This window comes from Tupaia chinensis, unplaced genomic scaffold (genome assembly GCF_000334495.1).
Source record: "Tupaia chinensis unplaced genomic scaffold, TupChi_1.0 Scaffold000415_1, whole genome shotgun sequence".
NCBI classification, from domain to species: domain Eukaryota; kingdom Metazoa; phylum Chordata; class Mammalia; order Scandentia; family Tupaiidae; genus Tupaia; species Tupaia belangeri.
Window position 1 is genome coordinate 1,570,759 of NW_006159920.1, and position 16,870 is coordinate 1,587,628.

Below are 16,870 nucleotides of genomic sequence, written 5' to 3' on the forward strand. Positions count from 1 at the left end.
AGACCATGTTTGAAATTAATTTTTACAATTTAAATTTTACAAAGCTCTTTAATGTTCTAAGGAGCTTTTTATAATTTGGGAAAATGTCACTGATAGTAAAGGAAAACAGAACTTAAACTTTAAATATTCTATGAGTAATTATGAGGGTTTAAGAGAATATACTAGAGTTTCAATATCAATATGTCTAGGTAATGTTATTACCTTTCCCATTTTCCTAATTGTTTTGGAATGAACATACATTGCTTTTTTTAAAGAGATTTTTGCTATTGGGCACGAGCACTCACAAGAGAGAAAGATAGGGGGACCAGCAGGTGGCGTGGAGGTTAAGGCGCCGGACACTCCCACATGGCCAACCATGGTTCGAGTCCTGGACCTGGTGGCTGGCTTTCTCATTTTCCCTCTTCCTCTCTGTGTCTCTCTCTGGTCAAATTAAAAAAAAAAAGAGAGAGAGAGAGAGAGAGAGAGAGAGAGAAAGATAGAAAGCGAGAAATCACCCTCCTCCTGGGTGGGGGCATGGCCACATTGCAATCCCTTCTCCTCCATTCTCCTCTTGGGATTTTGGGCACCCATGCATGGGCACCAGTGGCACACATTGCTTTTATTAGTCAAAAAAGAACTAAAAAAGCTCTTTTAAAAAAGAAAAGAAAGCGCTTCTGGAAATCATGAGGAGCATGTTGGACTGGAATCTGGAGGAAATGGTTGCCAGTAGTTCAGGCTGAACAGGATTTTGAGCATTAACCTTACATTGTGAGCTCCACCCAAGGAAGGTTTTGTGCTTCACTAGTGTCTAGTGGGATGCTGGGAGTTCATTGAGTATGTCATGGAACTTTTTTTTTTTTTTAAGAATTATTTATTTATTTATTTCCATTTGTTATTGTTATTTTTTTTTATTTGGAGAGAGAGAGAGAGAGAGAGAGAGAGAGAGAAAGAAAGTGAGAAAGCAAGCCACCAGGTTCGGGACTTGAACCATGGTTGGCCATGTGGGAATCCAGCGCCCTTATCCACCACACCACCTGCTGGCCCACCATGGAACTCTTGAGGAGAGAGCAAAGCTTATCTAAAAATAGGTAAGGCAGCTACTGTAGCACTCCCACCACCACACAGTCAACTGGTCACTTCTTGGCTGCTCCCCTCTTATAAAAATTTGTATATCACACCCATTAGCATGGCAATTACTAAAGGAACTAGAAATAAATGTTGGCGGGAGTGTGGAGAAAAGGGAACTTTTGTACTTTTTTGGTAGGAATCTAGATTAGTATACCCATTCTGAAAACAGCATAGAGGTTCCTAAAGAAATTAAAACTAGTGGGGCTTGGTGGTTATGGCACTGGACTCCCACATGGCCACCCATGGTTCAAGCCCCAGACTGAGTGGCTTGAAAATCACACTGGGTGTGTGTACATGCGTGCCCAAGACCCCAGAAGGAGAATGGAGGAGAAGTAATTGTGGTGTGGCCATATCCCCTGGGGGTATGATTTCTCTTTCCCACTCTCTGTCTCTTTGTGTTTCTCTACAATGAATACAAGCACCTCATGGCAAAAACCTAATAATGATGATAATACTAAAATGTTTTAAGAAAGAAGTTAAAACTAGAACTATAAAATGCTCAATAATCCTCTCTTGGATATATACCCAAAGGTAGTAAAACCATCACCTCATGAAGATATCTGTACTCCCATGTTCATAGCCAAGATATAGAAACAACCTAAGTGTCTCTCAACAGATGCAGGGATTAAAGAAACTGTGGTATGGGGTCCAGCCTTGTAGCCTAGTGGTTAATGGAGCTAGATCCCATATGACTGATCAGGCAGTTTGATTCCTGGCCCCAGTAGCTTAAAAAAAATATTGGGCACATGTGCGTGTGTGCCTAAAATCCCCAGGGTGGAGAAAGGAAGAAGGGATTATAATGTGACCATGTCCCATTGTGTGTGTGAGTGCTTTCTCCCTCCCTCTTTGGCTGTCTCTCTCTGGTGACCATACATGCACTCTGACAAATAAAAACACAAACAAAAAACAAAGAGACTGTAGTGTGGTATATACGTATGCAAAATAAAATACTATTCAGCATTTAAAAAGATCCTGCCATCTGTCACAACATGGATGGAGCTAGAGAACACTGTGCATGAGCTCATTTGTGCAGAATTTAAAAAAAAAAAAAACAGTCAAATGTCTAGAGAATAAAACACCCTGGTGGTTACCAGGGTGGTGGTGGAGATCAAAAATGATGAGAGTTAGGTGAAAGGGTACTAAATAGAGACTAGTATGATGAACACTTCTAGAGATCTAGTGTTCAACCTAAGGACGGTAGGGACCAGCCAGTAGCTGTGGGGTGATTGAGGTAGCTGGATCCCACAAGACCTGTATGCATGGTTCAAGTCCCAGACCTGGTGTCTTGGCAAGAAAACTTGCCAGGTGCAGGTGAGTGTGTGAGTATACAAAATCCTGAAAGGATAAATGGAGGAAAAGGGATTGTGGTGTGACCAGCCCCCAATGGGAGGGGTGTACTTTTTTTTGCTTTGTCTCTCCCTCCTGCTCTCTCTTTAGGAAGTGTATGCTCTCCCTAGAAAGTTAAAAAGAAGAGGACTATAGTTAATACAATTTATTATATTAGTGTTTTTGTTAAATAAGTAGATTTCAGCTGTTCTTATCTCTCTTACACACAAAAGAAACTTTGAGGTGATAGATATGTTAATTTGCTTCATTATGGGGACCATTTTATTATCTCCATGTATCCCATAATATCATATTACAAACCTTAATATATAAAATGTTTGCATAAGACTTAAGTCATTCTTAGGCAAACTGGGGTTGGGTGTAGAGATAACTATACAGCAGAAAAACTGAGGTTGGGGTTTTCTAGGTAAGTAACATTTCAGGTTTACAACATTGGGTTAACATTTCTTGGTAGACATTTTAACTTTTTCATTATGACAAGAGTCTCAGGAATGTCTTCCACTGAGGAATGCCAGATGAACCCAATTCCTGAAAAAACACCTCCACAATGGATACGATGTGGCCATTATTTTCTCCTACCTGGATTTTCAGCTGCCAGTTCTCCCTGGCTACTGACAAAACAGCAGCTAATCAACAGGAGAGTAAAACACACACACAGTCATAGTCTTGTTCTGGCCATGTTCCTCCATGGGCCACGAGGCAGGCCCAGAAGGTCAATACTTTCATAGTAGAACCAGAGACCACCTGGCATCCTGAGGTAAGGTGGTATAAATGCGAGCTCAGTCCTGGCCGGTCACTTCACTAAAAGCAGAGAATCATTAGCTAGGGTAATCACTGAGGCCATCCTGAGCCAAATTAACTATTCTTACGACAAGAGCCCAGAGAAAGGGGCTTGCTTTCTAGGTTCCATCTTTCATGCCAGGCAAGTGGGGGAATCTTGGGGCTCCAGGATTATAGTTTAGAGACACAGCAGCTTCTCACATGGCCAAGAAGCTCTTGCTCCTCAAACTTGTGAAATAAAACCAAATCATATACTGGTAAGCTATTATCCTCCAACATTCACCAACCGCAAATCTAATGGCTAACAAATAGTACACTTCTACGTGCCAGCACCACAGTGGATACGGAAGATAAAGATGACATGGTTCAGGTGCCAGCAGCTAGTGTGGTGGCTGAGACACTGGACTCCCACGAGGCTGACTGCAGTTTGAGTCTTGAACCTGATGGCTTGTTTTTCCACTTTCCCTCTCTCTCTCTGTCTTTCTCCGTGCCCTATAGCAAATTAAAATTATAATAATAATAAATAAAATTTAAAAATAATGGAACCAGCAGTTAGCGTAATGGCTATGTCGCTGGACTCCCATGTAGTCGACTGCGGTTCGCGTCCTGGACTCGGTGGCTTAAAACTCACGCCGGGCACATGTGCGTGTGTACTCAAGATCCCGAGAGGAGAATGGAGGAGAAGGAAATGTGGCATGATCATCCCTTCTGGGGGGTGATTTCCTGCTTTCTGTCTCTATGTCTCTCTCTGTCTGTCTGGCGAGCGCACGCACCCTACAGCAAAATCCTCTCCAATAAATAAATAAATAAATAAATATATATATATATATATTTAAAAAAGATGACATAGTTCCCTTTCCCTGTCCTTCACAAGGCAGCTGAGGTGACCAAGAGCTAACATATGTAGATGTTTGCTTATCAGCTTACTAAGTGTGTTCACACTTACTTAATCACCCTCACAACTCTCTTGAGATAAGTTTTAGGTAGACAGAATCATCATCCCTGATAAGTGAGATAAAAGAAAGTCCCAAACAGACTAAGTAACTTTCCTAAGCTATACATCAAGGAGCAGAGGCAGAACTATAGCCTAAGCCTTTGAAACTTTCAAGCAATAGTCCTCAGGTCCTGGAAAAGCTTTGTTTCGAAATCACACAGGGGAATCAGGGAGGTCTTAATTCTTGGCTTAGAGTTAAGGGCAACACCTTAATACAAAACTCAGAAAAAATATGGTTGCTCTGTTGGGGGCAGGTGGGTAAGCATCGTCTTGGCAACCAAAAGCACTAATTAAAGATCAAGGCTGATGGGTGAGAATGCAGAACTTATTAATGTTCAGAAAGACTCACCAATGGGAAGTCTTCAGGGGTTTCACCTGCACTGCAGGTGAGCCTAAGAATCCTGCCTCTATTCCCTAGTAGCAGCCTGGTACAGTGGAGATCACAACTCTGGAACAATGACCACATGACCATAAAGCACCAGAGGCAGTTTTGAGACAAAAGGACAACAGGGGGTCTTATGGCATTCAGGTGGAGCTAGGAGACTAAATGAATTCTAAGTGGAGAATTTGGTGCCACCACTTGAGCAGCTAATGAAGAAAGCAGAAAGATTCTAATAGATAAAAGTCTAAGTGTACCAGAAACACCTGTAAAATATACTCAGACTCTATAAACTGAAAAGGGCTTTATTAATTCTTCCTTATACTGAACTCCCTTCCATGGTCGGGGTCCCATCCTCTACAGCAAGAGTCAGACTAACCCTTCATTTCCATAGCAATGCCTCAATGACTGTACAACAGCTTTCATGTGTCTTCTCCTAACTTCTCCCCGTATTTAATCTTGGATTCTTCAATGTTCCTTCAAGTGACATGGACAACAACTTGTATGTAGTCAAATAAATACTCCAGAATTTTTATGGGCTCTAGATCTTTTCTTCTTCTAAGCGAAAGCACTTAGGAGTAGGAATACGTCTCTTGGAGGTAAAAATGCAACTTAGTGATCTCAAACATGGCTGAGATATTCTCAACCAACTGTTGCTCCACTGCTACCTCAGAGTGGGGTGGAAAGACAGAAAAAGTAGAGAAAAGAACAAAGAATCAAATTTTGGTGATAAGATTCTAAGAAATCAAATCACTGTTCATTTACTCCTTTCTATGTTATAAGTTTAGCTTTATATGATATGCCAAAGAAATCTTTATGGGCCCTCTGGGCTTACTCTGGATCCTCAAGAAGTGGTCTGTAAGTTAAAGCCCTTATGACAGTAAACTCACCCTAGAAAGGACATTCATCCAATAGACGTTTCAATATGGAGAGTTCATTACTGGCCAATCAACTCCAATGCCATCTCACATATCCTTTTTGCTAGGAAATTTGCTTTTTATGTGACTCCTTAATATTTTTGCTCATATGCTTAATAGCAAACCTACTGATCACACAAACTAGATGACCCAAGGGACTCTCAATAGGCATCAGTAGTAGCAGCAAAAACAAAACTCAAAATATAAGTAAATATAGATTTTGAAAACAAGTGTCCACAAAGAGCTCATTAACTGTGAAAGACTTTTTTTTTTCTTTTTGGAGAGATTTTTGCTAAAGGGTATGTGTGCTCACTGGAGACACAGCAAGAGACAGAGAGACAGAAAGCGAGAAATCAGTTCCCTTAGGGGGATGGCCACACTGCAATCCCTTCTCCTCCATTCTCCTCTCAGGATCTTGGGTACACACACACACACACACACACACACACACACACACGTGCCCAGCATGAGTTTTTTAAGACTCCAGGTCCGGGACTTGAACTGTGGTGCACTACATGGCAATCCAGTGACATAACTATTACACCATCTGCTGGTCCCAAATGTAAAAGACTTCCATACATTAATGGAGAGGCAAAAATAATGTCCTAAATGACTTATCACCTAGTTGGGGACGTAAACAAAAATGAAAATATTAAGATATTTTTATAAATAGTCTTATGGAAGAGATGAAATTTGGGTAGGACCTTTTAGGACCATTAAACTCTAGATAAACAAAAAGGGAAAACATTCCAGAGCAGTAGGGTGGTACAAACAAAAGTTTAAGGAAGAAAAGCCAAGTATGTGTTTGGGGATAGTGAAGAAAACAATTTTGTTTGGGCAGGGCTCATCAACTAGTATAATAAGTGGGTGTTGGAAAATCAATGAAGGAGAATCGGCTTAGAATACTGGGTAAGTGTAAACTTTACCTATAGGCCAGTGATTTCCAAACTTTGATTATATACCTCTACTATTAGGTTGTTGGAAAAGTCATGATGCATTTTTGCATAGAACAACATAGAAAAATACATCATGACTTTTCTGACAACCCGATAAACATAATTTTGGTCATTGTGATGGTTAATTTTGGGTGCCAGCTTGACTGGATTGAGGGATGCCTGATGGCTTGTGAAGTTTTGTTTCTGGGTGTGTCTATGAGAGTGTTTTCAGAAAAGACTGGCATGTGAGTCAGTGGACTGGGAGAGGAAGACCTGTACTAATGTGCGTGGGCATTATCCAACTGGCTGGGGTCACAAGAGGGATGAATAGAAGAACTTGAGGGTTCTTTTATTCTCTCTGCCCTTTCTAGGGTGAAATAGGGTGTTCCCTCCTCCTCTTCCTCCCACCACCATTTGGACATCTTTCTGCTCAGTCCCTATGTCAAGGCTTAGACCTTGGCTGCATTAGGTTTCCATAGGTGCTCAGGCCAGGTCCCTATGCCCTACTGGTTCAAGTCCCAGACTTTATGACTTGAAAGACTCCAGGTTGTTTAGTTTTTAGACTTTAGACTTGTACCAGCCAGCAGTCTCTGAGACTACTGGGCCTTTAACCTTGCTGGGGGCTACACTGTTGGCTTCCCTGGTTCTGAGGCTTCCAGTAATTTCACCAGCTTGTAGGTGGCCTGTTGGGGGACTTCACTGCTTTTATGATCACATGAGCTAATTCCTATAGTAAATCCTCTTTTTATATATTTATCATGTTAGTTTTATTTCTCTGGTGAACCCTGACAAATGTAGTTATGTACAATGTAGTTATGTAAAATTCCCCCAGAATTGTAACTTATTTATAAATGATATATTTTGGCTACTGTACTCTCATTATATACATAACAAGACCTATAAACTATCTTAAAGTGATGAGATAAAGAGAGTCTAATATGTTCTTCCTGTACTGTGTTGTGTAACTGAAGGCACTCCACTTTGGAGATCACTGTTTATGTAGGCAAGAGAGGCAATGAGCCTGTACAGAGAAAGAAAGCTATAAGCAGTGCGTGAAGATGACCACTGAGGATTGTGAGGTGCAGAGGTAGGACAGGTAGGAGAAAATCAGGTGAGCAATGGCTACTGCAACAATTCAGGCATGAAGTCAGAGCCCAGGCTCAGGTAGTAAAAGAGAAAATGCAGGGACCAGCAGTTAGTGTAATGGCTATGTTGCTGAACTCCCATGCAGCCAACCGTGGTTCGAGTTCCAGACCTGGTGGCTTAAACCCACGCCGGGCAAGTGTGTGTGCGTGCTCAAGATCCCAAGAAGAGAATGGAGGAGAAGGGATTGTGGCGTGGCCATCCCCCCTGGGGGGGTGATTTCTTGCTTTCTATCTCTCTGTCTCTCTCAGTCTTTCTGGTGAGCACATGCACCCTATAGCAAAAACCTCTCCAAAAAAAAAAAAAAAGAAGAGAGAAAATGCAAAAGAAAGATGATTTTATAAAAAAAATTAAAGATGGCATTTGTAAAATGAAGAGGGTGTATGTGTCAGTTAGGAAAGTGAACAAGGAGGAGTCAGAGAGGGATCCTTTGAAAAGTCAATAAAATGCCCACTCCCACTGGTAGGACGGGGAATGATGGTGGGAAAATGGACAACCTTCAACAATTTGACACTAGTTACTAAAACATCAGCTTGATTTACATTTTTTTAATTAGGAAGGCAAATTTATATTCAATCTCATTTCTATGTTATAAACTGGGGTATCTGAAAAGGGAGTTACTGTAATCAAAACTATTACCAGGCAGTTTTCCCTAGACGGTACTCATCGTTCTCCTCTAATTTCTGGGCCAAATGGAGAAGGGTTTAAATGATGCTGATTAACAAGACTGTCCAATAGAAGTCTGGAGGAAGCACAGACATTCATCCTAATGAGAACAGCAGAAAAAGCTAAATGGGTGACATAGACGAGAGCAAAGTAAAAGAAAATGCTTCAAACTGTCATCCTAAATTTCACATCTAAATATCATCTAACACTTAAATGTGGAAACAGGGCCAGCTGGTGGCATGGCAGTTAAGGTGGCTGGATCCCGTATGGCCAACTATATGGTTCAAGTCCCAGACTTCATGGCTTGAAAAACAAGCTGGTACCCATGTGTGTATACCCAAAATTTTAAGAGAATGGAGAAGATGCTGCATGGCCACCCTCACACCTCTATCCCCCCCACCCTCCCCACCCCAGCGGGTACTTTCTCACTTTTCCTTTCTCTCTTTCTGTCTCTCTATGACAAGTACATGTGCCCCATAACAAAACTGAAAAAAAGAAATAAAGAAAGAAAGAAAGAAGAAAATATGGGATTGGAAGAATAGTTCTATCCTAATGAGCTATCCAAAATGGAGCCCTTTCATTATGTCAAAATCTGGAGCTCAGACTTACCACCTTTCCCTTTGATGTTCTCATTTGTCCATCAGACAGTCACAGGCTAGACCACTTGTCCGTGGCTTACGTTTGGTGACACCCCTATAATAGGGATATGCACCTGTTCCCTTAATTTCTTATGATGATGCTCATTCCCCTCTATAATCAGCAGTCTGGGTTTTTTTTTTTTTTTATTTTGTAAGCTGGAGGCTACCTGAGTTCTCCAAATAAAAATTACCTAGCGCTTTCAAAGATCTAATCCATGCCCTCTGTCTCGGCAGCACAGGGTACTAGCTTCAGAGCTAACTAGACACATACCAGTCACTTGCCCGTAGGCCAGTGGATCAAGCATAAGGTGAGACTAGTTTGTCTCCAGTCATTTTCACCTTTCATCAACATCACAATTCCAAAAAGGCCTATTTATTTTGCATGCTCATTCCCAAACAAAGCCAAAAATGTGTTTAGAGCACAGCTTTTTAGAAACCATCATCAGCTGAAAACAATCCTTCTGGAGGAATGAAGATAGGCACAAAGGGAAGGAACAGGGCAGGTAGATGCCGGCCCTGGGAGCCACATGGAGGTGACACACACAGAACTGCCTCCAGGACCCCCACTTACCAGCTTGCTTTTGACCAACTTTTCTATTGCACTGACAAGGTCTGCAGCAGTAGGTACTTCAGTGGAAGCCTGCCGGGCTGCTAGCAAAGAGGAAGACTGCAAGACATTGGGCAGCAAGGAAAAGCAGATTAGCAAGGAATGAGGAATAGCAATTAGGAAGCAAAACAGAGAGTCTAAAGCTCAAGGCAGGCAAGGGGAAGCAAAGCTCTGTTAAGGGGGAAAATATGACAGAAGGAGATGGAAGGTAATGTGGGTATAGGACAGGCCTGGCCAAACCCTTGTCAAGAATTCTGGCCAGCAACAAAGCATGGATATGATTAGGTTCTCTTGGGGTCCGCAGGTGGCATGGCGGTTAAGGCGCTGGACTCCCAGATTGCTGACTGCGGTTTGAATCCCAGACCTGGCGGCTTGAAAATCATGCCTGGCATATATATGTGCTTCAAATCCCAGGAGAATGGAGAAGAAGGAATTTTTGCAAAGCCATTCTCCCCTAGGGGGGTGATTTTTCACTTTCCCTCTCATTGTCTCTCTCTCTCTCTTTGCTAAGTGTACACGCTCTGTAGTAAAAACCTTTTAAAAAAGAAAAAAAATAGTTTCTCCTGGGGCTTCTTTAGGAGCTGAGAGAAGAGGCTGCTGAGCTCCTGGGAGGCCAACAGGAGAGATTCACCTACTGGCAGCAATGGCATGAGGCATGGAGCGGTAACCATTCTGAGGGCAAAGAGGAGTTTGGCTACTACACAGATGCCATTGCTATTGCTATTCCATGAAAGAGTCAACAAAAAAAATCAAGAGAAATAGTCCTTTTTTAAAAAAAAAAAAAACTATAGTCTTAGACATAGATCTTCACTGCATGTCAAGTAAAAATTATAGGGGTAGGAGATGTAGAGACCAGCAAGCTGGATGTCCCCTCCCCATGTTCTCACCCCACCCACCTATCCCTACCCCCATAAAACACAGGTAGTTCTGGTATATCCTGGAATGGAACACCAGGAAGGAGTAAAGGGCTGTAGCAGGAGTTGCATGTAGCATTCTGGAGCAACCACAGTAACGAGGAGCTTGGTGGGAAAGTTTCACTGTGTCTCTTGCCCCCTTGCCCCGGCAATAAGGACTTGTCCATGTGGTTGTTTGGTCAATGGTTCAGGATTCCTGCTTACTAGGTACAGTAGATTTTTATTTCTTTTTTTCTTCCTCTTTCTATCTAAGAATAAATTGGGTGTAACATGGTCAACCTTGCATGCATGCATGTGCCTTTATGACCAGCAGATCAGAGCAGAAGGCAACAGTATTCCCAGGGCCAGGACGAAGGCTCCTTCAGTCTGTGAGGATGATTGTGACTGTGGAAACTCGAATGTTGTGGCCTTACTCTGACTTCAAATTTGTTCCTTAGGTTTAGGAAAGAGTTTCAAAATGAAGCTTCTTAATGTCTAATCTAGGAGTTTAAGTCTTTGCTTCAAGGTGGGAGTGGGGATATTAAACTATATCAAACTATATATATATATATATTCATACATATATATATTTCTATATATAGGGACTATTAAACTATTACCCTAATATCCTAATATCACCGGTCTACAGCATTAACAGAGAGAGAAATGGCAGAAAGCACAAAATGACAAGAGGGAGAAGAATTTCTTAGCCACCTCAGTGATTACAGCAGGTTACTTTGCCAGATAAAAACGCATTTATTCCCCTCAACCAAAACATGTCCACTATATTATGATTATAGAACATATGTGGGGGAAGAGTGAGTATTGTAGGAAAAAAAGCTCAAGTCAGTTCAGAAAGCCAAGTTATCATCTCTTGGTCTAGTAATCCTACTCCTGGGAACTTACTCCAAGGACAGAAGTCAAAAGAACAAATGCTCTATGGATGCAGTGATTGGACACTACTTACTAGAGTTAGGATGTCCCAGACAGGGGCTCTGCCAGCAAATAATAAACATCAAATATATAAAGCATTCTCCTATAGTTCTAACAGTAAAACTAACAAGAGTTTAGGAAATGGTAGTAAATAAAATATTGAATGATCATATGTATATGTATATATATAATATATATATTACAACTGTAAGTGTGAAACATAGACACATATGAGCAAAGATTTGGACACATGGAGAGGTCAGTCATGGTGGTGCAGTGTTAACACAATGTTCTGAAGCCAATGGGAAGGTCCTGGGTTTGTATCCTGAGATCTCCCTGTACACCCTACGCATCCGCACACATGCCCATGATTCTGGTTGACTGAGGCGGGGTGGGTTGGGGGATGGATCATGGAGAAGACCCTGTTAAGAGTGCCTTCTTTCCATAGAAGAAATAAATAAACTTTTAAAAAAAGAGAAAGAGGAATCATAGATAATTAAAATAATCATTTGGTACTATAATATGTGAGCTTTAAAATTTTCTTTATATGCTGTGGCAAAAATTGTTATAATAAACCCAACTCTATCTGCTAGACATTCTAGGTTCACTGTATTCCAAAACAGTCCAGAAAAACAGATGTACAGAAACCCAATAAGCAGGACTGAAGAAAGTATTTAAAGAGAGACTGTTGCCATCTGCTCTATTTCTGGATAAGAAGAGGACTACAAAAACATCTGGGGTAAGTCCTCATTCTCAGTTAAAAATTATCCAGAAACAGCACAACATCCATTTCCTCAAACAAACTGTGTTTGAGGGAATTAGAGGAAAAGAGTTTGTGACCTTGACATCTGTTATGCAAGCTGGCCCCTCCATAGAGAGCTGGCAGGTGATGTGACATGGGCACACAATCCCTCTCATGCACTGTCACTATCTGCACAACGTGTTACAAGGGTAGGACTCTGGGAGCACAAGCAGGGTAACTCTCACTCCCATCTCAAGGTGAAGCACAGGTATTTCTGCCTCTGGAAATCCAGGATGCGGTGTGATGGAGTGAATTTCATGCTTCCTACTACTCTTCCCAATAGAGAGCTGGCCATCAGCTCACCAGCCCCTCATCATCACCTTGGGAGGGCTGCAATGGCATTTTCCATGAAGAGTCACATAGGAGGTGGCTACCACATCTCAGTCACTGTCCCGTCCCTAGACTCTACCCCTCTAGTCTAACACAGAGGAAGATCTCAGTGAAGGTCTGGGGTTGACAACTCGAAGGCAAAGCAGAGAGAATTAAAGAACTGATGTCACCAGAAACACTGAAGCATCTGAAACAGCACTTTCTGAATTGCATCCCGGGTAGTATTACGGTCTGTTTCCTGCTTACACATGGTAGGCACCACCTTGAAGAAGGCTTCCCCATTGCAAGGCAGAGCACTAGGGAGCACAAGGGGACCTTAGAAGGACAACAAAACCAGTCACATCCACTAGCATCATTGCCATCCCACAACAAAGCAACAGTGCAAAAAGCAAATGGAAAGCACAAGCAAGAACTGAAACCATCACTTCAATGTCTAGAATCCAAGAGGGTCAGCAACACTTAAGTGAAGGCAGACAAACACGATGAAGAACAACATGGCTGCAAGAAAAACAAGTGATAGAGAACAGAAGCAAAGCATCCCCAAGCCTCTGGACAGTACCTGGTAACACATCCAACCTGAGCCTTTGTTCTAGAACAATCAGGGTGATCATCAGATGACTTAAGGCACAGGGTGCATCTACATGTCAGATACCACTGAGCCTCTGTACGCTCATGAGCCAGGGACGTTCACAAACAAAAAGTTGGGAAACTTGGCGTATAAGATTTATCCACTGTTGACGACAACAACCTCCCCTTAGTAGCATTCCCAACCCTTGTTCTGAGGTTGCAAAATTTTAACGATACTAGGCTTGACTAGAAGTTATCACTAATTAGATGTTAGATTTCAGCATAGAGAAAACAACTAAAATGTAGATTGGCAGTCAGGTACAACAAAATGGATATAACTGCAGATTCCTTTCTGAGACAAACAGTTCCTTTTAAAATATGCTACTTCCAAAGACAAGGCTGTTACCCTTTATCAAGAGAATGAGACACCAGGTAGCCCTCACTTTGAGAACTCTAACTTTCCTCTCCCACCCAGACAATCCAGAAACCCAGAATGAAGTCAGACCTTGAGGGCTGAGGAGGAGGACACCTACCAAACACAACTATCAGCAAATCTTATCACCTGGATTCATGTGGGGTAAGAGAACGAGGGAGAGAAAATATCACCGCCCCTGTCTCACACGCACACAAATGAAATCACACGCATTATGCGTTGCTTTTTCAAGTGAGACAGTCCAGAGGTCTTACCATCTCATCCTGGGTGGGGTCATTGTCAAAGATCTTCATTGGTGGAGGGAGAGGGGTATGTGACTCTTCATCTGGCTCATCTTCACCCCAACCTTTCTTGCTCTTCTAGAACAAAAGAGCAGCATTAGTTATGGCTTCACAGCAGACCAGGACTTGACATTTTGAAAAACAACACAGGAGAGGAGGTTCTCTTGACACAACCCTGTCTTTTCAGCTGCTGTTTCCTCCTCGGTAACATGGATACACATTCTTCTTCTAATGAGTACCAATGGGGACACATGCACACACCCTGGATCTTGTTGATTAGCTGAGAGACAAGAGTGGCCAGAAAGAGTCAAACTTCTAAAATGTCTGGGGGACTATTAAACTATTACCCTAATATCACTGGTCTACAGCATTAGCAGAGAGAGAAAAATGGCAGAAAGCACAAAATGACAAGAGGGAGAAGAATTTCTTAGCCACGTCAGTGATTACGGTAGGTTAGTGTGCCAGATAAAAATGCATTTCTTCCCCTCAACCAAAACATGTCCACTATATTATGACTATAGAATGTCAGCTTTTAAGGTTCTTCAGGGATCATATAGCATGACCACTCGGCTAACATAGGGCTCTCGGACTAGTACCTGAGGTCACATGGTCTCCAAGCTCTTCTAGTGTGGAGGTTTGTAAGATCTCATGAAGACCTGTTTCATCACTGATTTAACCCCTTCCCCCATTCAAGCTTCTTGTTGAGCTCAAACCTTGCCTACTGTAGCCTCCGTCTGTTCATCTCAGCTCTCGTCTGTGGGGGCAACCTGCAATCGCCTGCTCCCTTGTAAATGTGGCACTGCTCATGATACTAGAAAACAGTCATAGCCTCTCAGCCCAATCTTCTACTTTCCAAGTGAAATGTTCTTCATTTTTCACTTAGTCTGAACAGGCCTGGCTGGTTATGACACAGTTCTTTTTTTTTTTGGAGAGGTTTTCACTATAGGGCATGTGCGCTCGCCAGACAGACAGAGACAGAGAGACAGAAAGTGAGAAATCACCACCCAGGGGGGATGGCCACGCTGCAAACCCTTCTCCTCCATTCTCCTCTTGGGATCTTGGGCACGCACGCACACACGCCCGGTGTGAGTTTAAGCCACCGGGTCCGGGACTCGAACCACGGTTGACTACATGGGAGTCCAGCGACATAGCCATTACGCTAACTGCTGGTCCCTTGACGCAGTTCTTAACAGAGGCAGGGAACTTGATTACCAGCTGGCTCCCCTCAGGCCCAGGCCCCTGTTTGCAACTCTGCCAGGACTGTTTCTGTGTACTGGATATCCTAGGTGCTAGTCAGTCTCTAAATTGACCACAAAATCAAACTGGCCAAGGTTTTGAGGGAAAAAAAAAAGAACTCGCATCACTTAGGCTAAGGATGACTAATGACTGAGGCGAGTGACTGGCTAGTTTACAAAACCTGGGGAGGAGGCATGTCAAGACCTCCTCTCCATCCTCTTCCCCCTCCCCCCCTCCCCCATCACCATGGAAGGCTCCAGGGCCCTGTCTGTGTAAGTACCTCATCAGCGCTGTCTCCCTGCGGGGTCGTTTCATCCCCAGGCTTGGGAGAGCCCAGATCGAAGCTCTTGCGACCATCACGTACTTTCTTCTGCTTTTTGATGTTTCCGTCTGCTTTTCCGCTGTTGAGCCGACGCACAGGACTCGTCAGCCACTTCTTAAGGGTGTTGGTGGAGCGCTTGGGACCAGGGGAACTGTGGATGGAGTTCAGGGAGGGCTGAGCCTGCAGGTTGGCCACTGACTCCGACTTGCCTCCGTTTTCACTTGAGGAATGAGAGTAGGCATCTGAGGAAAAACGACAGAGACAGCCATGTCAGAGGCCGTTAAGGCAGGATGCCAACCTGGGAGTAAGAATGCTCCGTCCTTAGGAAGCGAGGACACAGGCAGAATGTCAAGGTCAGCCAAATGCCCCAGCTGAGGGAACCCTCACTAGAACAGCAGCAATAGGAGACTTTATTTTTAAATTTGCTATTGGGTGCTTACACTGGAGAGAGAAAGAGAGAAAGTGAGAAAGCACCTCCCAGGGAGACTAGCCATACCATAATTCCTTCTCCTCGATTCTCCTCTTGGGATTTTAGGCACACAAGCACATACACCTGGTGTCTGTCAAGCTGCTGGGCTTGGGACTTGAACTGTGCAGTCAGCCATGTGGTTCCAGCCATCTTAACCACCACACCACCTGCTAGCCCTTGCTCACCTTTTACTGTGTGAGGCACCATTCCAGGTGTTGTAGATACAAGAGTTCACATGTGGTCGGAAGCACAGTAGGCCATACTAACAACAGAGTAAGAGGTAAGGTTTGACAGTTGCCAAGAAGAGTTAGAACAAAAAGTAAAGTACGGAAAGGGAGTGAAGAGTGCTGGGGCGGGAATAGTGGGTGCAAATCAAACAACTGGTCACAGAAAGTCTCATTATGCGACATTTAGGCAAAGATCTAATGGTGGTGAGGGTGTGAACCACGTGTCTGTCAGACAAAGGGCATTCCAGGCAGGCAGAAGAAGGGCAAATACGAAGGTCCTGAGGCAAAACCGGGGGTGTTCCTGGGGTGGCTTCCGTGGTGCGAGCAAGAGGGGTACCAGTAAGAAAGGAGGTCGGAAAAGCCACAGGAGACCGGGCCAGCTCGGGCGTGGTGGGCCAGAATTACGCTTTGCCTTCTGCTTGGAGTGAACACCCATTGAAAGACTTTGAGCCAGAGTCACTTACATTTTAAAAGGTCTTTTTGGTTTCTATATTTAGAGCAAGCAGAAATAGGAAGACTGCTTAGGAAGCTACTTCCTTATTCCAGGTGAGAGATATTGGTGACTTGGAGCAGGGTAGTAGCTGGTTGTTAGAAGTGTCAGATTTTGGATATGTTTCAGTGGGTGGGCCAATAGAATTTGCTGACAGGCTGGGCATGGGAAATGAAAAAAAAAAAAAGACTCAAGGATGAGTCTAGTTTTTGGTTTGAACAACTCTTAGGATGTAGTCTCTGAGATGGGAAAAATTATGGTAATAATAGGTTTGGTGGAATAAAGATAGGAGTTCAGTTTTAACATCTTTGAGATGCCCATTAGATATCTGAGTGAATAAATGGAATAACAGCTTGATATGAAGCCTGGAGCTC

At 43.1% G+C, this 16,870-nt stretch overlaps 1 protein-coding gene across 1 annotated transcript in view; it reads right to left on the reverse strand.

Moving 5' to 3' along the window:
* KALRN (kalirin RhoGEF kinase) overlaps nucleotides 1-16,870 on the reverse strand; it is a 681,131-nt gene that overhangs the window by 72,696 nt on the left and 591,565 nt on the right. Inside the window, 3 exon segments of the mRNA XM_006154563.3 lie at nucleotides 9,478-9,573; nucleotides 13,726-13,830; nucleotides 15,269-15,552. Coding sequence (XP_006154625.1) covers nucleotides 9,478-9,573; nucleotides 13,726-13,830; nucleotides 15,269-15,552 — 485 coding nt within the window.